Source organism: Sander vitreus, chromosome 15 (genome assembly GCF_031162955.1).
Source record: "Sander vitreus isolate 19-12246 chromosome 15, sanVit1, whole genome shotgun sequence".
Taxonomy (NCBI): domain Eukaryota; kingdom Metazoa; phylum Chordata; class Actinopteri; order Perciformes; family Percidae; genus Sander; species Sander vitreus.
Genome location: NC_135869.1, coordinates 28363785 through 28385896, shown reverse-complemented (window position 1 = coordinate 28385896; position 22112 = coordinate 28363785). Strand labels below are relative to the sequence as shown.

General features: G+C 46.0%; 1 protein-coding gene across 1 annotated transcript in view; it reads right to left on the bottom strand.

Moving 5' to 3' along the window:
- Positions 1-22112, bottom strand: part of LOC144530750 (interleukin enhancer-binding factor 3 homolog) — a 37721-nt gene that overhangs the window by 14574 nt on the left and 1035 nt on the right. The window contains exons 2-13 of the mRNA XM_078270459.1: positions 18050-18126; positions 16787-17010; positions 14616-14790; positions 12528-12675; positions 9660-9751; positions 5108-5203; positions 3987-4098; positions 3794-3891; positions 3142-3253; positions 2315-2428; positions 965-1170; positions 9-59 (exon numbers count right to left, since the gene is read on the bottom strand). Of these exons, the coding sequence (XP_078126585.1) occupies positions 9-59; positions 965-1170; positions 2315-2428; positions 3142-3253; positions 3794-3891; positions 3987-4098; positions 5108-5203; positions 9660-9751; positions 12528-12675; positions 14616-14790; positions 16787-17010; positions 18050-18052 (1431 nt within the window). The 5' untranslated portion in view covers positions 18053-18126. The remainder of the gene's footprint in view (positions 1-8; positions 60-964; positions 1171-2314; positions 2429-3141; positions 3254-3793; positions 3892-3986; positions 4099-5107; positions 5204-9659; positions 9752-12527; positions 12676-14615; positions 14791-16786; positions 17011-18049; positions 18127-22112) is intronic.

Below are 22112 nucleotides of genomic sequence, written 5' to 3'. Positions count from 1 at the left end.
GATTTGACGGTCTCAGTCTTCAGTTCCACTCCTGTGGGCAGGCCCAGGTCCTGGAGAACCTGCGACAGATTCATTGTAGTTTAAACAAGGTACAGCCAGGATTCTTTAAGTTACATTTAGGACTTTTTAAGACATTTTAATACCACCTAGGATGACATTTAATTCCAACTTCTCAGCCATATATTTTTGTGAAGTGTGTACTCTAATGACTAATAAAAATAAAATGTGTAGATACTGTATTAGGGGACCACTAAGGTCTATATAAAAGAGACTTCAGATACAGTATTAGGGGACCACTAAGGTCTATATAAAGAGACTTCAGATACAGTATTAGGGGACCACTAAGGTCTATATAAAGAGACTTCAGATACAGTATTAGGGGACCACTAAGGTCTATATAAAGAGACTTCAGATACAGTATTAGGGGACCACTAAGGTCTATATAAAAGAGACTTCAGATACAGTATTAGGGGACCACTAAGGTCTATATAAAAGAGACTTCAGATACAGTATTAGGGGACCACTAAGGTCTATATAAAGAGACTTCAGATACAGTATTAGGGGACCACTAAGGTCTATATAAAGAGACTTCAGATACAGTATTAGGGGACCTCTAAGGCCTATATAAAAGAGACTTCAGATACAGTATTAGGGGACCACTAAGGCCTATATAAAGAGACTTCAGATACAGTATTAGGGGACCACTAAGGTCTATATAAAAGAGACTTCAGATACTGTATTAGGGGACCACTAAGGTCTATATAAAAGAGACTTCAGATACTGTATTAGGGGACCACTAAGGTCTATATAAAAGACTTCAGATACAGTATTAGGGGACCACTAAGGTCTATATAAAAGACTTCAGATACTGTATTAGGGGACCACTGAGGCCTGTCATAGGGCCTTTGGGGCGATATCTAAATCGTTATCAACTTCAGATGTTAGCAGTGAATGCTGTGCTTACCTTTACAGCTACGTGCAGCTTGGCAGTGCGTTTGGATGGACCAGAAGCCTCAAAGGTCTTGCCGTCCACTTCCACGGCCATAGTGAAGACGGGAACGTGGACCGGGCCGGTCTGAGATATGAGTTTGTACTGGAGACCTGGCTTCAGCTGGTTGAGCCTCATCAGAGCGTTCATGGCCTGGGGAGGCTCTGCCTTCTCCTCCGGAGCTGGTTGAACAGCACAACATACCGTAAGAAACATATCCAATCCGTCGACTTACTCATTTTTGTCAATCCGTTGACAAATTGCTTTGTTATAAAGTCAAAATAATAAATCATTTCATGTTTTGTCCCTAATTGAAGACCCACAAGGCACTTATCAGGTTAATTTGGATGTAGGAATGATCGATACTTGGGCTGAAACTAACAATTATTGTCATTGTCAATTATTTTCTAAATAAACTACGCACAAAAAGTAAGGAAATTAGATTTTTTGGGGCTTTTTCCACCTTTATTTGACAGGACAGCTAGGTGAGAAAGAGCAGAGATTGGTCTGATTGGTTGAAGGACTATCTATTTGAGCGGCGTCCGTTGGTGACGCCCCTTTGGAAATGGGCTGTGAATGAAGCTTCCCCAGACCCTTCTCAGTTACAACTGAGTTACAGCCCTGTTGCTGAAATGTGCTATACAAATTAAGCTGCCTTGACAATGATTCTTGCCAATAAATGTTTGGAAAGCCTAATTATTGACCTTTTAAATGGTGCCACGTATGCATAGCAGCTGAGTATGTGGGTTGACAAAGCCAAACGGCTTCTTGTTGCTGTTGCTATCCCATATCTCCACAGTCTGGGACCAAACTATCCTCCAAGATGACAACGCTCGTCCCCACAGAGCGGGGTTTATCGGAGACTACCTCCAGCATTTGGGAGTGGAGAGGATGAACACTTGTGGGATCAGCTTGGGCGTGCGGTTTGTGCCATTATTTCTTTTTCTTTTTCGTCGGTGTGCGTGACCGGCCGTCGGTGTGCGTGACCGGCCGTCGGTGTGCGTGACCGGCCGTCGGTGTGCGTGACCGGCCGTCTGGTGGTCGGTGTGCGTGACTGCCGTCGGTGTGCGTGACCGTATGCGTGTCTGGCTGCCGGTGTGCGTGACGCGTGCGTGACCGCCGCCGGTGTGCGTGGACGGTGTCGTGACCGCCGTCTGGCGGTCGGTGTGACGGACCGTCGCCGGTGTGCGTGGCGGTGTGCGTGACCGGCCGTCTGGCGGTCGGTGTGCGTGACCGGCCGTCTGGCGGTCGGTGTGCGTGACCGGCCGTCTGGTCGGTCGGTGTAACTGCAGCTTTAACAAATACAGGGGATTAACAAACACTTACATTTCTTCTGCAGCTTTTTCTTCTTCTTATTCGGACTCTTGTCATCAATTCCCTCCTCTTCCTCAATGGGCCTTTTCATTGGTGGGGCGTACGCCGTACTGGGTGGGATTTGCACTGCATCACACACACATAATGACAGCGTAAGAACATGCAAAGCACCTTATTGCGCAACATATCTTTACCATGAATGTAAAGCTCTGCGGAGGCTCCACGCAGAGCTTTCGCCGTAGCCTACGTAATATGCCTGATGTTATAATTGTGCCCTGGTGTGTGCATCGATCTCTTTAAGAGAATAGCAGGGCCGTTGTGTGTGTGTGTGTTCTTGTCTAACTATATTTGTGGGGTCCAAAAACCGGAAGTCCAGTATACTTGTGGGGTCCGGACAGCTTTGTGGGGCCAAAATGCTGGACCCCACAAGGTTAAAGGTCTGTTTGAGGGTTAAGACCTGGTTTTAGGATTAGGGTTAGAATGAGGTTCTGGTTAGGGTGAGGGTAAGGGTTAAGGTTAGGCATTTAGTGGTGATGGTTAAGGTTAGGGTAAGGGGCTAGGGAAAAACCTGTGTGTGTGGGTGTGTGTGTCCTGTTCTTTCTGACCACGGTGGGAAATCTGGAGCAGGAGAAGTTAACCCTCTCCTTGATTTCATGTTTACGGAAAAGGAAAACCAGGAAATGAGTCGGGGGAAATGCAACGCTACCCAGCCACGATGAGAGCCGTGTCGCTGTAGCATGTAGTTAAATTTTTTGAAATGGCACGTCAGGCTACAGCGTAGGGTTAAGAGTTTCTACTGAGGACTGCTTGAGTCCCACAGGTAAGCGAGCCTGGTTTACCTGTGTAATCAATAGGAGTCTCACTGCGAGGTTTCTTGGGCATCTTTGAGGGAAGGGGATCCATTCCAAGCACTTTGTGAAGCTGTCCGAAAGCCGACAGCCTTAAGGCGTGCTGAAGATACAAGAGACGCCATTTGAATAACATATTTACTAAATTGTGAGTATGCTTGATTGTGGAAAAAAAACTGTAAATCAGGACTATGTAACATGATTGTTCATTGACTTTTGGAAAGATGCTGCATTCATTAATCTTAAAAAAAACAGTGAAACAGCGCCCAGGTAGCTCAGTTGGTAGAGCGTGCGCCCATATGTGGAGGTTTACTCCTCAACGCAGCAGGCCAGGGTTCAACTCCAACCTGCAGCCCTTTGCTGCACGTCATTCCCCCCTCTCTCTCTCTCTCTTCATTTTTCAGCTGTTCTGTCAATAAAGGCCTAAAAATGCCCCAAAAACTAATCTAAAAAACAGTGAAACAAAACAGTGAAAACACCTTGAACCCTTAATACTTTTCCTGTTTGATCTTTTTGAATTCCTCTTAAAATAAATAATATTTACACATAAGACAAAATGAGTTTACTTGCAAAAAGTAATGTGCAAAATAATGTGATTCATTGCACAGCCCTTACATGCACACAAACGATGTCTCTCACTCACTTGTGCACTTGCTGTGATGTCTTCTCTCTGCTGGTGGTCCAAGTGACCGATGGCATCTGTGGGTTCCTTCTCACACGGATCAGAGATTCCAGCACAATCTACAACGCAAAGAAATGATATGGCTTAACACTTGAACTGAAAAAGTGCAATTAAAACTCAAATATATTTTGCAGAAGACACAGCACATACACACCTGGCATGAGGATTCCTGAAGCCAGACACTCTAACACTCTCCGCAGAGCTTCTCCTGCCCCCATGGGCCGGTTCCCTGTGCCAATGGCTTTCTCACAGATCAGCTCCAGTGGCTGAGAGAGAGAGAGACAGAGAGAGAGAGAGAGAGAGAGAGAGAGAGACAGAGAGACAGAGACAGAGAGAGAGAGACAGAGAGAGAGACAGAGAGAGAGACAGACAGAGAGAGAAAAAGAAATAAAGAGAAAAAGGGAGAAAGGGAGACGCTTGGTTTAAGGATGCCATTTTTAAGCTTTGGCCACTAACGGAGAGATTTTAGGTCACTGCGTTAGATCGGATCTCTGCACACCATGATGGCGGCATCTTTTTTTTTCAGGCAGGCAAAGCTTTATCAAAAGAGAAATGTTAATATCAATAAAGAAAGCTTTGGGATTTTGAGCAGCCACCTCAGTCTTTAAAAAGGTCCCATATTGTAACGGTGAGATTTCCATGTCAGTTTGGATAAAGCAGGTCAAGGTACCAGGGTTTTCCCTGCCATTATAAGTCTTAAGGCGCTGACACACCGGGCCGATAATCGGCCGTCTGACAGTCTGGCGAGGTCGCTGACTCGAGTCTGTTTGGTGTGTTCGTGCCGTCGTCCGTCTGAGGGGCCGTCGGCGGTGGAGAGCTAACCAGGAAACGGGATGAGCGTGACTACAGTCTCTCAACATCTGATGAAAGTCTTTTAAACTGACCTTTGCTGATCTGAAATGAAGACAGATTCAGCAACTGCACGGCCTGTTATACGGTCCTGTAAGTACGTATGCTAGTCTTCCTTGCTTGATGTGAATGTCCTAGATTACGTCTCGTCTCTTCGGTGTGCTCTGAGGAACTTTTTGGACCAACTCGGGGAGACTGATCAGTCACACTGGCTTTACTGCTGACGGTCGGCGTCTGGTCCGAGGGTGTAACGGCCGCCTGGTCCGAGGGTGTAACGGCCGCCTGGTCCGAGGGTGTAACGGCCGCCTGGTCCGTGCGTCTGGGCCTTAACTCTCGGTCGGCGTGTTCCTTTAAGACCCAGCGGAAACCCTGACAGACATTTTGCATTTACTGTAAAACCCTGGTAAAGAGGAAGCTTTCACTCACCCAGCCACGAAGCGAGGCCCATGTGGGGACGCGAGCGCAGAGGTCCCTTAGGATCCGAATGACGATGACGCAGGAGCGCAGCCCGTTAGCTCTAGCCTGGAGACACAAGCAGGGAGGGGGGAGGAAGGGGCACGAGGAGGACAAGCGGCCTTAGTCAAAGAGGAAGACTATGTGAGGCCTAAAGCAAAAATAAACATCCAAATAACTGAAAGTAAATCAAAATGAAGCCACACAGACTACAACAGCTTAGCTTTGTCATTATGGAAATGTCGGAAGGTATTATGTTTCTATCGCTTTGTTTTAAAGACCCTACCTATGATCAAAGTCAATCTCCAACGGGATTTGGTGGTGTAGTTATCAGACAGACGTTTCTGTTTCATGCTCTTGAATTAAGTCCAGGAGGAATCGTGTGAACAAAGCCACATCGAAACTTGATAACAGTTTTAATGTGACAACGAAGTGAAGGGTTTAAAAAAGGGTGTGCTTGTGTGTGCCGTCATTGAAAGGAGCGATGGTGAAGTCAGTGAAAAAGTAGTTGACTCAAGGTGCAATATTCCTGGTGATCTTGTGGCACACAGAGGGACAGAAAAGCCAAAGAGCAGGAAAAGCTGAGGCCACATTCTGCACTACTCAAAGCAGTAGAGATGGAGCACTGATTTGATAAAGTGTGAAAGCCGAAGATGACACGCCACAGAACTATGAGTTATCGATATGGTTCATTACAAAAACACATTCCTCTTAAAACTACAGATTGGGGCAGCAGTGCTCTACAAGTAGCTTGCATAATAGCTGTACGTACACACTGCAGCCGACTTGAGCTTCTAAGTTACAGGAAGTCATTCATTCTTAATGGAAGCTGGCTTCTCTCAGCTGCACGGAGCAGCAAATCCTTCAGCGTCACGTTTTGGGTCGTGTTGAGCGACCAGAGCTTCAAGCAGAAAGCTGAAGTTTATGGTAATGAAATGTGACGCCGTTCAGCGGGAAACGACCAGCAACCAATCGGAACATAGACGTCCTTCGCTCTGGCTGATCCAAGAGAACATACAACGTAAACTGTCGTTTCTACCAAAACATGAAACCGAGAAAACGGAGGAAACGCTCATCATCGCTGTTGCTGGGTTCCCTATCATTGATGATGGGACTATGTTTGCGTATAGGGACCAGTTACAAAAAAAACAAGGCATGGGATAGAACAGCTGGGATAGTTGGTGTGTCTGGTGAGTTGGTTAAGTGCGTGATGCATGTTTCTCTGGGACATGTTTTCATGCTAATCCAATGTGTTTGTAGCTTGAAACAAGCTAGCGTGGACCGCTGATTAGCTTACAACGCTAGTATTCTGGGCACTGGTAGAGTAAAAACAGATATTTATACCACCAAAAAGGCTCAAAATATCACCACACTTCACCGGTAGCATAGTGAGGATCCCTAAATGTTAACAGAAGCATTGAGAACATTGTAAGTGTTCAGACAGTTTATTAAAAAGATAGTTTAGGAAGACAGTAGCTCAAAGACGGCGGCCGCCTGTATACGAGCATAAGTGTCTTTATAATCTCTCTCTTTAATAAACTGTCTGAACACTTACAATGTTCTCAATGCTTCTGTTAACATGTAGGGACCCTCATTATGCTACCGGTGAACTGTGGTGATATTTTGAGCCTTTTTGGTGGTATAAATATCTGTTTTTACTCTACCAGTGCCCAGAATACTAGCGTTGTAAGCTAATCAGCGGTCCGTGCTAGCTTGTTTCAAGCTGCAAACACATTGGATTAGCATGAAAACATGTCCCAGAGAGAGACAGAGTGGGGACACATCTGTTAATAACCCCTAGGTTCGTTTTGCACCTGAATTGTCCTACAAGTACGTATGCTAGTCTTCCTTGCTTGATGTGAATGTCCTGTCACGTCAGAGCGGCCAAAGCTTCCCCGTACGTCCTTGACAGGGCGGCCAGAGCTTCTTTTGCAGCTAGAGGGGCGTGCATGTAACAAACTGTACGCCACAATGGGTAATGACAACCATCCCCCTCTACAACGTCCTGGCTGGACAGAGGAGCAGTTACAGTGAGCGACTGCTCTCGCTGCACTGTAGGACAGAGAGGTTCAGGAGATCCTTTGTCCCCCCAGTCATCAGGCTTTTTAACACCACCTCAACACCCCCACCCACCCCAAATATACCAGCCCAGATGACAACTGGGCTGTGTGCAGTAGTTATAATCATGCTGCTCTTACCCTGTTTTTAACTATTGTGAATGCCTTTGCATTGTATTTAGGGCTGTCAAACAATACATTTCTTAAATCAGGATTAATCAGGTTTTATCACATGATTAAAATGCTATTATTTTGCATTTCAGAACAGTTTTTAAGTACATACTAACAATGGAAAGCCATTCTTACCAGTGGATCTTGATTGGGAATCAAATGAATGCAAAGAAAGTGACTTTATGAAGTTGACTTTAAGATTTGTATCCGTTAAATATTTATTTATTAACTGTAAACAAAAGAAAAACGTGTGAATCTGTCATTATTGCACAACTCAGAACATGCCGACCGTAGCACGTCTTTAAGACCCGAGTCCTCTACGATGCTGACAGGTCTGCAGTTAGCTGCCACCCGTTTTGCAAGAGCTGTAGTAATTTTTTGGGATTTGGTTTCATCCACAGGTCGGCAAGTAGCACTCTCCAAAATACTGCTTTACCTGAGTGGGTAGCATGCTAGCGTTAGCATCACGTTAACTGTACGACTATGCTTAGCTCGTAGCTGGTAGCTCCAGCTTGACGTGCTTCGGTGATATTTTAGTTCAGCTTTACACAACGTGCGTATGGCTTTGACTCGTCTACGAGCCGTCTGGGAGTTTTGGAAAATAAAAAGCTCCATTCAGAGTTATTGCTGCTGTGTTTCTCCATCATGCTGCAGCCTGCAGCAGCAGGATGTGTTAGGAGGAAGTGGCAGCTTGATGAGAAGTAACGGTGCTGCAAAGGGTCAAAATAGTAGCTGTTATTCCCCACGCCAAGCCCAGTGAGGTGTAAAATAATAAATGGCGGCATGCAATTAATGCGTTAATGAACGCGTTATGCTTGGCTCTTAAAGCCTAACTCTCGCCAAAATGCAACCTAGAGTCTTTCTGTGAATGTACCCGAGTCAAACTTTTGTTTAAAAGCATATTTAGGACGGAAACGCCACTTTTAAGATGGACCGTATTCTGGTTTTTGGGTCAAATGGCCTTTTGAATGGGAGAGCTAGGGACGCTACGATGCTAGCCTCAAAATATCTATGTTTAAACCACTAAGAAGGCTCGACACAACATGAGACTTTGCTCCAAGTATCACCAGGGACTCTACACCTTAACCAAAGCACTGACAACATTGGTTGTGTTCAGAGTTTACTAAAAAAGGTTTTAACAACTCACGTTAGCTGTTGTTCTTCCGGTCTCCGTCTATCGAGCCAGTCAGAAATAGTCGAGGGAGGAGAATAAAGATGGAAAGCTCCTAAAGCTTAGTTCCATAGAAATGCACAGATACCTTGTACCGTTGACCTTGTAGTTGAAAAAGGAGCCTCATATAAGAATGACATTTCCTCCTATGGAGTCCGTTCATTCACATTCAGAGATCGCCTATTTTGGACTGGGAAAATGGAGGCTAGCGTAAACAACAACTGCTAACGGAAGGTGTTAAAACCTTTTTTTAGTAAACTCTGAACACAACCAGTGTTGTCAGTGCTGTGGTTAAGGTGTAGAGTCCCTGGTGATACTTGGAGCAAAGTCTCATGTTGTGTCGAGCCTTCTTAGTGGTTTAGAAATAGATATTTTGAGGCTAGCATCGTAGCGCCCCTAGCTCTCCCATTCAAAAGGCCATTTGACCCAAAAACCAGAATACGGTACATCTTAAAAGTGGCGTTTCCGTCCTAAATATGCTTTTAAACAAAAGTTTGACTCAGGTACATTCACAAAAAGACCCTAGGTTGGATTTCGGCGAGAGTTAGGCTTAACGCGTTAATGCCGACAGCCCTAATTGTATTTAGGAACTAATTAAGGGAACTGTGTGGTGTATGGGAATGTGTGTTGATGTGTGAGCTGCTGGACACATGAATTGCCCCACGGGGATGAATAAAGTATCTTCTATCCATCTATCAAGTCAGCGGCGGTGTGTACGTACAGTAATGTGAAAACAACAACTCACACCAACACTGACATCATAGAAATATTGCACCTGGATACATTTTGTCGTGTTAGTCCCAGATATAATGCTGATTGAGTTAAGAAGCTGTGAAGGAAGACTAAGGAACTCGGGGACTAAAAAGCAGCATAAAAAAATAAAATAGCACTGCGGTGGAACCTGTTAAGTGAGCAAAGCAACTCTACAAAAAGTGTAATGACAAAAGTTTCCTAAGAAACAAACATCAAGATCATTGAGTATTACTACAGGAAGTACACTTCAAAATAAAAAAGGAGGAAAAAACATGAAATAACGCCCAAATAAAAAGACAAAAAGAACAAACAGCATAAAACCAAACTCAAAACTACTTCTGTTTTAGGAGACAAATAAAGACAAGATCCAAACCTGGAACCACTTAGCGTGGCGGAGAGACGCCAAGGCAGTTAGGCATTTCTGCCTGTCCAGAACATCCGGGGGATCGTTGACTGAAAGCGAGTCTATTGGCAGGTGGAATAAGAAGACAAGGTACAGTTTGACCAAGGGGAGTTCTGTCAGCCGGCCAGGGGGAACACAGGCAGCCTTCCCAAACCACAGGCAGGAGGGGGAAGGGGAGGGGGACCCCTCCACTGCAGAACCACAAAACGCTCTCAACCTCCCAGAAAAAATAGTTTTGCACGTTCCCGCACACAATGATTAGACTTACAACTAGGGATGTTGATGATTAACCGTTTAACCGACAAACTAAATAACGTTTTGGGCTTTTCCGCCTTTATGTTGACAGGACAGCTATGTGAGAAAGGAGAGAGAGAGAGAGAGGGGGAAGATATGCAGGAAATCACAGGTCGGACTTGAACCCTGGACCTCTGCGTCGAGGTATAAACCTCTTAGTATATGTGCGCCTGCTCTACCACTGAACCAACCCGGCCACGACCGTCAAATGTTCAAGAATCAGTTGAACAGTAAAGTAAAAACAAAAGTTATTAAAAAAATACTTTTTCTGCATGATGAAATAGGCTATATACAATCTATGTTTTAACTGGTACTTGCTAGTGCTAGTTTTTCTGCTGGATGCCTCACAGCGGAGCACTTCGGGACACATGCCACTATATTAAATCGGCCGCCATTCACACAGAATACGTCAGGCAGACACACAGCTACACAGAGCTGCTACAGAGAAAGGCTCAGACATACACGCTCAGACCGCTGTGGACTTGTGTCAGTCGTGCAAGCGGTTCCAGGAAAGTGTCTGCAAGTGTCCGCGACAATGCACAGAACCTTTGGTGTTTTTCCATCACATGCTACCTGTTCGCCTCGCCTCTACTCGCCACACTGTGCGTCCGTTTTCCATTGCAGATGTTAGTACCGCCTCAGCGTGGCTGGTCGTTATATGCCGGCTCGACGCATGCACCAGCACACAAGTATAAACATCAGGCCACTTGAGCTTGTTTTCCAGTTCTGTGGAGGCTCCACGCAGAGCTTTCTCCGTAGCCTATGTAAGTGGCCTGATGTTTATACTTGTGTGCTGGTGTGTGCGTCGAGCCGGCCACGTGTGTGTGTACGTGGCTACGGAGAAAGCTCTGCCTGGAGCCTCCGTAGAACTGTAAAACAAGCGGCGCCGCAGGAAACTGCCGTGACCTCACGCGACACCCAGAACGTGGAAGGTGTGTTGTTGTCAGAAGACACATTTAGTTTCTAATGAAGCTGGAGGCAGCAGAAATAAACACAGCTGGATAAACTATTTAAAACTGGCGGGTTTGTTCAGGACGCCCCCGTCTGTCGCTTTCACGTCACCTTTTCGGCTCGCCTCAGCTCGCTGGGAACCTCGACTGAGGTGGTACTACATAAAGTACCTGTTAGCAGGTACCAGGGACTTTTTTTCGTTTGGAAAACCAAAAAAGGCGAGTCGAGCAGGTACCACGTAATGGAAAAGCGCCATTTGTGGCTGTGCGAATGATACAAGTCCGCAGCTGTCCACGTGACATAATGAAAAGTACGTCTGTGTGTCCTGGACGGGTGAACTGGGACTTTGTTGCCTGCTTGTCGGTTAACGGTCATTTAACGAGGGTCAGCTATCGGTTAGAAAAAAACCCTCTAAATTAAAGTAGCATCCCAATTTAAAACCCATCAGAACGACCGTATTGTGAAGTGGGTTAAAACTCCCGGTCTTAATCCTTTTTTTTTTGTTAAGGGCCAATTGGTTGTATCAAAATGGGAGGTTGTGTCTCTATAGTTACTTCAACTTTCAGTGCTTAAAAAAGGTCTGCTTTTTCTCTCCAGGCGATAACGGGAGGTAGAGCCCCTCCCCTTTGCCCTATATACTGGGTACACTGCACTTTGCCCCTTCCGAGACAGAGAGCGGCCAGTTGGTCAAAGGTCCAGCGTCCCTAAAAAATTGACAAACTAGAAGGCTTGACAGAGAGAATCAGAATTGGAACCACAGGCAGAAGTTATCAGATGCACAAAAAGTGGGTATCAAAACAAGTCCACACTGCAGCAAAACTGATGGCTTAAGAAAATAAAAATAAAGACCCAAACTGGGCATCACTGCTCGCACGGGGCTACAAATAAGGTCAAGGTTCAACACCTGCTAAAACTGAGATCCTTACTACAGTTAGATGCTTTGAATGGAAATCTTACATTGTTCTTGTAGTTAAGCATTGTGATTATATACAAATGTCATGATGCCTTGCACTATGACTACCTAACAACTGTGGCCGACCCCGATGGATTTTGTGGTTGGACGTACATGAAGAACCCAAGTGTCCCTTGTCGTTATCTGTAACCTCGAGCCTTCCCTGCTAACGAACATCAGACTGTTGGGTCTAACAACAGAGGACAGTTTCACCATGTTTTGCTACTCATTTTTGCTGCAATGCAAACCGTTCATCATCAATGATAAAACACATGCAAACAAAGTGGTCTCTCTTTTTGGTTAAATTCTCAGTAAGCCTTCATTTCGTTGGTGAGCTTGATCATTAAAAGGGAGGGGGGGGGAAGAGAAAGCCATGTCTTCAGCTGCAGTCAGAAAACTACCTGCCCTATACTGTATATTGGGCCATCAAAAATGTACAATTACATCACATGGAACTACGAGAGAGTCTAGAGAGCTATAAGCATAGCACAGTTTCGTTATGTGACGGTGCATTCTGGTCCCCTAGCTCCATTGAAGGCCCAATAAACAATATCTATCTAGCCTGGTTTGCCAGCCTGGCCTCCCTGCTGGAGGAAGGGCGGCCCTCAAAGAGACACAGAGGCCCTCAGGTACAGGCTTACCTCCGGAAGCAGCCCTCTCGATCTCCTCACGGACCAAAGGGGAAGTCAGGTGAATGGTGAGGGTGAGAGGGGGCTCCTTGGCGTTCTTGATGACGATGCTGGCCTCGCGGATGTGCTGCGTCACCACATACTTTTCTTCTGTGATCGTCTGGGAAAGAGCAAAGTGTTTGAGACTAGGCTTTGGCGATAGAGCGCCTCCATTTACAAATCGTGCTTACTCGAGATAGGCAATCTGATCAGCAGTTTACAACATTAAAATCAGACAATATTAGAACATTCATCATGACACAAACAGGAAAAGAAACAGGCTAGTCTGGCTTAGCTGTCCTTCCTCCTGCTTGGCAGACGTGCAGCAGTAAGCATAGTGCCTCATTTCTGGTTTTCTGGCAGCAGCTGGGAAGCTAGGGGGGGCTGGGTGACTGTCCGAAGGAAGCATAGCCCATCAGGTGTCAGATCCACAGTAGGAAAGACGGCAGACTGGTTTGTAATCAAGGATCAACAGTGTTTCCTCTGTTTATTAATTTCTGCCACCACGGTATCAGAAATAGGGCAGACGCACAACAGGTGCTGTCACTTCTGTTCCATCTTTGTTGGGTGTCGCACATGCGCAGTACCTAGGTAAGGACTACTAGCCAGTCAGAAGCAGAGTATGAGGGCGTGCCCTGACAGTACCTAGGTAAGGACTACTAGCCAGTCAGAAGCAGAGTATCAGGGCGTGCCCTGACAGTACCTAGGTAAGGACTACTAGCCAGTCAGAAGCAGAGCATGAGGGCGTGTCCTGACAGTACCTAGGTAAGGACTACTAGCCAGTCAGAAGCAGAGTATGAGGGTGTGCCCTGACAGTACCTAGGTAAGGACTACTAGCCAGTCAGAAGCAGAGTATGAGGGCGTGTCCTGACAGTACCTAGGTAAGGACTACTAGCCAGTCAGAAGCAGAGTATGAGGGCGTGCCCTGACAGTAGCTAGGTAAGGACTACTAGCCAGTCAGAAGCAGAGTATGAGGGCCCTGACAGTACCTAGGTAAGGACTACTAGCCAGTCAGGAGCAGAGTATGAGGGTGTGCCCTGACAGTACCTAGGTAAGGACTACTAGCCAGTCAGAAGCAGAGTATGAGGGGCCCTGACAGTACCTAGGTAAGGACTACTAGCCAGTCAGAAGCAGAGTATGAGGGGTGCCCTGACAGTACCTAGGTAAGGACTACTAGCCAGTCAGAAGCAGAGTATGAGGGTGCCTGACAGTACCTAGGTAAGGACTACTAGCCAGTCAGAAGCAGAGTATGAGGGCGCCCTGACAGTACCTAGGTAAGGACTACTAGCCAGTCAGAAGCAGAGTATGAGGGCGTGCCTGACAGTACCTAGGTAAGGACTACTAGCCAGTCAGAAGCAGAGTATGAGGCGTGCCCTGACAGTACCTAGGTAAGGACTACTAGCCAGTCAGAAGCAGAGTATGAGGGCGTGCCCTGACAGTACCTAGGTAAGGACTACTAGCCAGTCAGAAGCAGAGTATGAGGGCGTGCCCTGACAGTACCTAGGTAAGGACTACTAGCCAGTCAGAAGCAGAGTATGAGGGCGTGCCCTGACAGTACCTAGGTAAGGACTACTAGCCAGTCAGAAGCAGAGTATGAGGGCGTGCCATGCTAGCAGCTAGGCGAGCATTATAACGTGTGTTCCAAAGTGACCACGTTTGTCTCTGAAGTAAAGGCTGGACTACAACAGAGCTGTTTGGAGCAGTTGGTGAACAGGGTTTTCAGTTTCCTTTGGGGTGGACTTTGGGCTTTTTCACTTTGTAAACCTATAACATGCACAAAAAAAAGATATAACACGATACAGGAAAGGGGGAAAGCCAAAAAGCATAATGAGCACTTTAACAAAATAGTAAATAAATAAAAAATAATGAAATGTTGTAATATTGCTAGCAGGAGCGTTATCGCCAGTGCGTCTTTTATCCGCATATGGTTATTATCGGCTTCCCTTCAATTGTTGTCGTAGGATCCAATCGCCAAAAGTCTTTTAAAGACATGACAAAGGAAGTTTTTCTGCCGGTATTTACGCTGAACGGTGCACTGAATTAGCTGAGTCATGTTCTCACCTTGAGCTGCGTAACAAGGTTTTCGGACACTTTCTTCAGCAGATTGATGGTAGGCTTTTCCTTACAGAGGAGCACCAGCTCCAGGTCTAGGTCCCCCTTCAGGAGCAGGCCCTTGGCAACCAGGCCCACCCTCATTACTCCACGCAGAGATCGGGTGGCCTGATCTCTGTGCTCACTGTCAATAAGAAACAGAAGATCCACGGAGGAAGCACAGGAAAGACAAGTGAACTGTGGTTAGAGAAGAGGAATTACAACATTTCTTACCGATAGGGCTGGACGATTATTCAAACATGAAATTCAGAATCTCTTTTCCTATGTTGGTTATTCCGTGTTTTTTAAATCCTTAAAAAAAAAAAAAAAATGCCTTTGGCCGCAGCCGACAGGTCGCGCGTCAATGTGGTGTCGATCTCGCTGGCGTGCCAGGATTTTGACTTTTTTTCAGCGCCGCACAACAAAGCGGAAACAGGAAGCATGGACACCTTAGTTGAGTATATTTACAGCACACACACCTCGTCAGTGAACAAAAACTAAATAAACATTCATTAATCGTGATTTTGGGTCATCCAGCCCTACTTACCGACTCCTTTTCTACAAACTGAACAAGAGGAATACCGTATTTTCTGGACTATAAGTCACATCAGTCAAAAAATGCGTCATGAAGAGGAAAAAAACATATAAGTCGCACTGGACTATAAGTCGCATTTATTTAGACATTTATTTCACAAAATCCAAGACCAAGAACAGACATTTAATCTGGAAAGGAGAGTTATTAAACTACCCAACAGCCCCCAGAACAAGGGGCTGAATACGGTAGGTGTCCTCTATGTTAACGTAACACATTAACAGTTATTAAACTACCCAACAGCCCCCAGAACAAGGGGCTGAATACGGTAGGTGTCCTCTATGTTAACGTAACACATTAACAGTTATTAAACTACCCAACAGCCCCCAGAACAAGGGGCTGAATACGGTAGGTGTCTCTACGTTAACGTAACGTAGCTGCTCTGTTGACGAGCCTCTCCCAGCAGCACGTTGTTCAAGCACCCATCTGTGGACTCCTTCCTCCAGCTCTGGCCATCTGGATTTCAGCGCGACTAGCTTTCTTTGTTTTCTTCATTGCAGTAAGACTAACCTTTTCTCCAGTCCCTCACAAGTTTCTCTCTCACTCCAAACTCTCCTTCTGCTGCTCGATTACCGTTTTCGGTTGTTTAGGGGAAGTGAGGCTGTCCCGTGTGTAGAAAAGTACCGTAAGCAGCAGCTGCCGCTGACACAGTGATGCACATGCTTCTCCATGAGTAGTGACGCTACAGTAGTCAGTGTGTTATGTTCGCTGCAAAAGAAACTAAATCACGTAATCACGACGTCTCCCGGCCATTTTTCACCGCAGAAAGCTGCTACCAGCCAGGCTAAAGCTAACACAGTTAGCCTGAAGAAACAAGGCGTCTGTCCCGACTAACGTTACGGTTCGGAGCTGCGACGCTGGAAACGTAACACTAACCTACAACAGCAGTCTGTTTCTGATATAACGTCATTTACACTGATGTAAGTGCTCTTGGATACACAGTTTGTTGAAGAGTGTGACATGCAGGCTCTGCATGCTCAGCTAACCACCAATCATGATCTATATTAATCAATTGATCAAACAACCAAAGCAGCCCCGCTAGTCGACACCAACCTGACATTTACAGGAAGCAACATGCATTATTAATATCATTCACTTTAGCCTGGATTGATATTATATGAATACAACGGTGTCATGTCAGTCAACCAGTGGATTTCTTCCCAATGTCCCTCTCCTAAATCTCTTCAGAAGAGGAGTCACAGCCTGACTTGCTTTGGTTTTTGTAAAGTATTAAAGATTAGTGATGTAGATGCTCCCCTACAAACCATCCAGTAGTTGAGAATGATTTAGTATTTCTAAATAGGGATATTTATGTCCTCTCTTTTGTAAACATTAGTCTTTTTCATATCGCAATATATATCTCAGGGAAAAAATATCACAATCTAAGTTTTTTCCAACATCGTGCAGGCCTAGTTTTCAGCATGAAATAACATTTAAACATGTTCAATTATATATATTTTGATATACAAGTCGCAGGACGGGCCAAAGTATGAAAAAAAGTGTGACTTATAGTCCAGAAAATACGGTACGATCCCTGAGAGCTCCTTACCTTTCCTTATCCGTCTCAGCGCTATCAGAATCAGACTTGGAGGTTCCCTTCTCCTGCTTATCTAGCCAGTCAGAGACAGCCTTGAGGGCCCGCTCTGTGTGGGACACCATGTTCTGTACGTTTTCCAGTTCCTCCTGAGTTGGGTAGATGACCGAGTGTTTGGCCATGACATGGCGGTCATCGTTCATGAAGACGCGCATGGAGCGGTGGCGCATCGGGGGAGGCTAGGGGCGAGAAGACACAAGATCATTAGTAAGGAAGTAGTACCAAAGAGGCTCGTGCTGCGACGGGGTTAGCAAAGACCAATTTATAACAGATACGATAACAGAAATGTTATGTTAAGAAACAGTTATAGATAGAGAGACACACACACACAGAGAGAGAGAGACACACACACACACAGAGACACAGAGAGAGACACACACACACACACACACACAGAGAGAGAGACACACACACACACACAGAGAGAGAGACACACACACACACACACACACAGAGAGAGAGACACACACACAGAGAGAGAGAGACACACACAGAGAGAGAGAGACACACACAGAGAGAGAGACACACACACACACACACAGAGAGAGAGACACACACACAGAGAGAGACACACATTTTTGGCAGGAGTCAGCCAGCCTTCCAAAAGAAAGCACAATAAAAAGGGAGGAAACCAGCAGGACTTTCAACCCAACCAGACATTTGTGATTCTTTTTAAAAAGAAAAAGGCATTTTAAATGTAATATTTAGCTGGTGGAGTTTCCCACCTGCCCGTTAACTTGGCTGGTGAGTCTAAAGGGTGATATCAGGTTTTATTTAGAGCAGTTATTTACAGTAAGGACCTTCATTAATCCTGCTTAATGGCACAAGCCTTCATCAAGATAAGAACCTACTCTCTCTCTCTGTCACTCACTTGTCTTTGATTAATTAAAATAATAGAGTAACAAGGTCTCCTGTCTGAGCTTCTAACACCAGTGATGACACCGGCTCCGTGTCTGTGCAGGCAGCCAAAGCCTATTTAGTTGGAGGCATTGATGTGGAAGCTACAGCATGTGTTCCTAAAGCCCCGGGCAGACTGCAGTGACAACACGCTTGCATCAGTCCTGTGACATAAATTAGACGTGACACGTTTGTGCCGTTAGCAGAACATTTCACAAAAAGGCCAGTGTGTCCTGTGCTTTAGCTACCAGCCAATTGTCAAACACTAACATCACATGATACCGAAATATCAGCAATCAAAGACTGAAATGAAGACATTACCATTGTTGTTCTAGAGACCGTGTTGACTCTTATATCCAGTGAATGACGATTCAGCCGATGACAAGGTTGCAGTCCGTCTGTACAGGACAAGGAAGGAAAACATGCAAATGTTTTAATGTACTTATTATAGTAAAGGCAGTATTTAGATGTCACTGTGAGAAAATCTGCAGCCAACTAAAAACTAACAGATCCACACAAGGATGGATGGCTGGCCCACATCTGAGAGGATAGGAGAGTGAAACCCTTCACTCATTTGTCAGTGAAATAAAGTGGTTACCAGCTGTAGCAACAGAAGAGGATTGTTGACAGCAACACATGCCTCAGATTACAGGCTCTGACAACCCGAAAAGGTAGTCAGACTCAGTCCCCGAGGTCCAAAATGTGCCTCAGAACACACTGAAGCGACGCCGACGAGCGTACGTTCTGCATATGCATTATTAAAATGATGGGCAAGATATAGAGACTAGTTCAACCCAAAAAAAATCATAGTTTCAGTATGAATAAGCATGATATAACTGCAACAACATACTATGTCATACAGCGTTTTATTTAAAATGTTCAAGCGACTTTAAAGTCCCAGTGTGTAACGTGTGTAGTTCTGTGTTGCCCGTTCACAAACGTGTCCTTTCTCATGAATATTTACCTCCACCATCAGTTCCTAGTATTCATTTTGGCTTGAAATGTAACATTTACGTTAGCATGAACTGGGGGAGACGCTCCATATTCATGCTGCATCTAGAAATACGTTAGCTGGTAAGAGACATACAGGACATACTGCTCCACCTTAGTGAGTGTGTGTGTGTAAGGGACATACAGCTCCACCTGTGTGTGTAAGGGACATACTGCTCCACCTGTGTGTGTGTAAGGGACATACTGCTCCACCTGTGTGTGTGTGTGTGTGTGTGTGTGTGTGTGTGTGTGTGTGTGTGTGTGTGTGTGTGTGTGTGCAAGGGACATACTGCTCCACCTGTGTGTGTGTAAGGGACATACAGCTCCACCTGTGTGTGTGTGTGTGTGTAAGGGACATACAGCTCCACCTGTGTGTGTGCAAGGGACATACTGCTCCACCTGTGTGTGTGTAAGGGACATACAGCTCCACCTGTGTGTGTGTGTGTAAGGGACATACAGCTCCACCTGTGTGTGTGTGTAAGGGACATACAGCTCCACCTGTGTGTGTGTGTGTGTAAGGGACATACAGCTCCACCTGTGTGTGTGTAAGGGACATACAGCTCCACCTGTGTGTGTGTGTGTGTGTGTAAGGGACATACAGCTCCACCTGTGTGTGTGTGTGTGTGAGGGACATACAGCTCCACCTGTGTGTGTGTGTGTGTGTGTAAGGGACATACTGCTCCACCTGTGTGCGTGTGTGTAAGGGACATACAGCTCCACCTGTGTGCGTGTAAGGGACATACAGCTCCACCTGTGTGCGTGTGTAAGGGACATACAGCTCCACCTGTGTGCGTGTGTAAGGGACATACTGATCCACCTTTCACGTTTTCACTGTCACATGACAAACTCACAGGTGCTGCTAATGGGTATCGTGTAATACGTCTCCCTAACAAGAGGCAGCACTAATCTGTATGGTCGCCCAAACAATGAAAACCGGAAATGAGGGAAATCTCTTAGTGATAGACCGATTTCATCGGCAGGCCGATACATCGAGCTGATATTTGTGTTTTTACGTGTATCCTCCGATACGATCGGCTGTTTCCCGGCCTTATTTACAGACATGCACGTGCACCCATCCATATGATGCACATTGCACACATAATTTGGGTGATATGAATGTAAGATGATTGCAGAAGTGACACAGATCTGTGTTTTTGTTTATTATTTTTAAAGAAATAACGCCGTCGTTAGTCCTCGTTTTCATCAGAGAGTGGTGATAGTAGTCAAGAAGGATCCTTGTTACTCCTTGCTGAACGGGAGAAAATACTACGACTAGTCATAAGATACTGGCGTTGTCAGCTCTCGGGTTTCTCGTGCACTGATTGGCTAGTCAAGGGCTAGCTCTCCACCAATCAGATTGGTCACTAAGTCCGCCTGCCCACTGGCGGATTCAAAGTCAAGTCAAATCGGCCCAAATGAAGGCCGACGGCTCTGAGGGACGGCCGACAGCACGGAGCACACCGAACACACTCGAGTCATTTCAAGGCAAGTCAGGTTTTTTGGCCTCCTTCACACTGGCTGCGTGGCGTGAGTGTGTCAGCTGCGTGGCGTGAGCGCGGCATTTCTGTGGCGTGTCAGCTGCGTGGCGTTTTCTATGTGAGGCTGCTGCTGCTAGCCTCATCTCTACACATGGATGTTTCCCATGAACATAAATATAAATATATTTTGATCTGATTACAGCAAAGACAACGTCGGCAGGATTGACGGTGAAATAGGCTCCAGAATATTTCCTTCTGGATTGACAGGTGACATTAGAAAATCTATAATTATTATATTTATATCAAAACCTCGAGACTTTCAAACATCAACATGTCATTTATTAATATGTATTTGTGTCTAAATGACATATAAACATCTTTTCCTATTCTATGTTTCCTGGAAACGCTTCCAACACGCTGGCGTGTCGCGTGAAAAATAGGCGTCGGTCCTATTTCTAGCATGCATGCGACGTGCGTGTTACGCAGCCAGTGTGCACGCTCTAACCTGTTACCATGGGAGCCCAAATATAAACGGACACTCCACGCTGCGGACACACTCACGCCACGCTGCCAGTGTGTAACCGGCCTAAGACTTGTCTATGTACACAAAAGGCTTATTTCTCTAAACTATTGTTCACTAATGTGTCTAAGTCTGTGTTAGTGAGCACTCCTCCTCTGCTGAGACAATCCATCCTCCTCACAGGTGTGCCTTAGGCTGGCCACTCTAAAATGTGCAGTTTTACTGTATTGGGGGGGTCCAGGAGGGGTCTGAAAACCAGTCAGTATCTGGTGTTAGGGTTCATCCATGAAGAGAACACCTCTCCAAAGTGCCAGACACCATCGAATGTGAGCATTTGCCCACTCAAGTGGGTTACGACGACGAACTGCAGTCAGGTCGAGAGAGACAGAGAGAGAGAGAGAGAGAGAGAGAGAGAGAGAGAGAGAGAGACAGACAGAAAGAGACAAAGCGAGACAGAGAGAAAGAGAGAGACAGACAGAGAGAGAGAGAGACAGAGACACAGAGAGAGCCAGAGAGAAAGACAAAGAGAGAGAGAGAGAAAGACAGAGAGACAGAGAGAAAGACAAAGAGAGAGAGAGAGACACAGAGAGAGCCAGAGAGAAAGACAAAGAGACAGAGAGAGAGAGACAGAGACAGACAGAGAGTCAAAGGGATGAACCCTAATACCAGATACTGACTTGTAACTCGCCCAATGTTCGACCACGGGAAAAAGGCTTCTGGGGGCTCGTTTGGCTCGAGGTCACGGTGCAAAGGACCCTAGGGTGAAATTACTCCGAACCATCCCTATACTGGTACTCATACTCCGACTTTGGATATTTTAGTTAGTTTCGAGGAAGACCACTTTAGACCAGGTCCAGATCGGAAACCTCTATACCCAGACTTGTCAAATCAGGATTACATTATTCTAGAGAGGCTTAAGATTCTTAAAAAAAACAGTTTAATATCCGTAAAAGCTGTATTATATTTGTGAAATTAGGGGAGATTGCAGGGTTTGTTTTGTCACATGTAGCCCACATTGAACCAGGTTCAGATCATTCATTAATCGTGACACACCCACAATGCACAATGCTCATCCGCTTATCCGGGGTCGGGTCGCGGGGGTAGCAGCTCCAGCAGGGGACCCCAAACTTCCCTTTCCCGAGCCACATTAACCAGCTCCGACTGGGGGATCCCGAGGCGTTCCCAGGCCAGGTTAGAGATATAATCCCTCCACCTAGTCCTGGGTCTTCCCCGGGGCCTCCTCCCAGCTGGACGTCCCTCCACCTAGTCCTGGGTCTCCCCCGAGGCCTCCTCCCAGCTGGACGTCCCTCCACCTAGTCCTGGGTCTCCCCCGAGGCCTCCTCCCAGCTGGACGTCCCTCCACCTAGTCCTGGAACACCTCCCTAGGGAGGCGCCC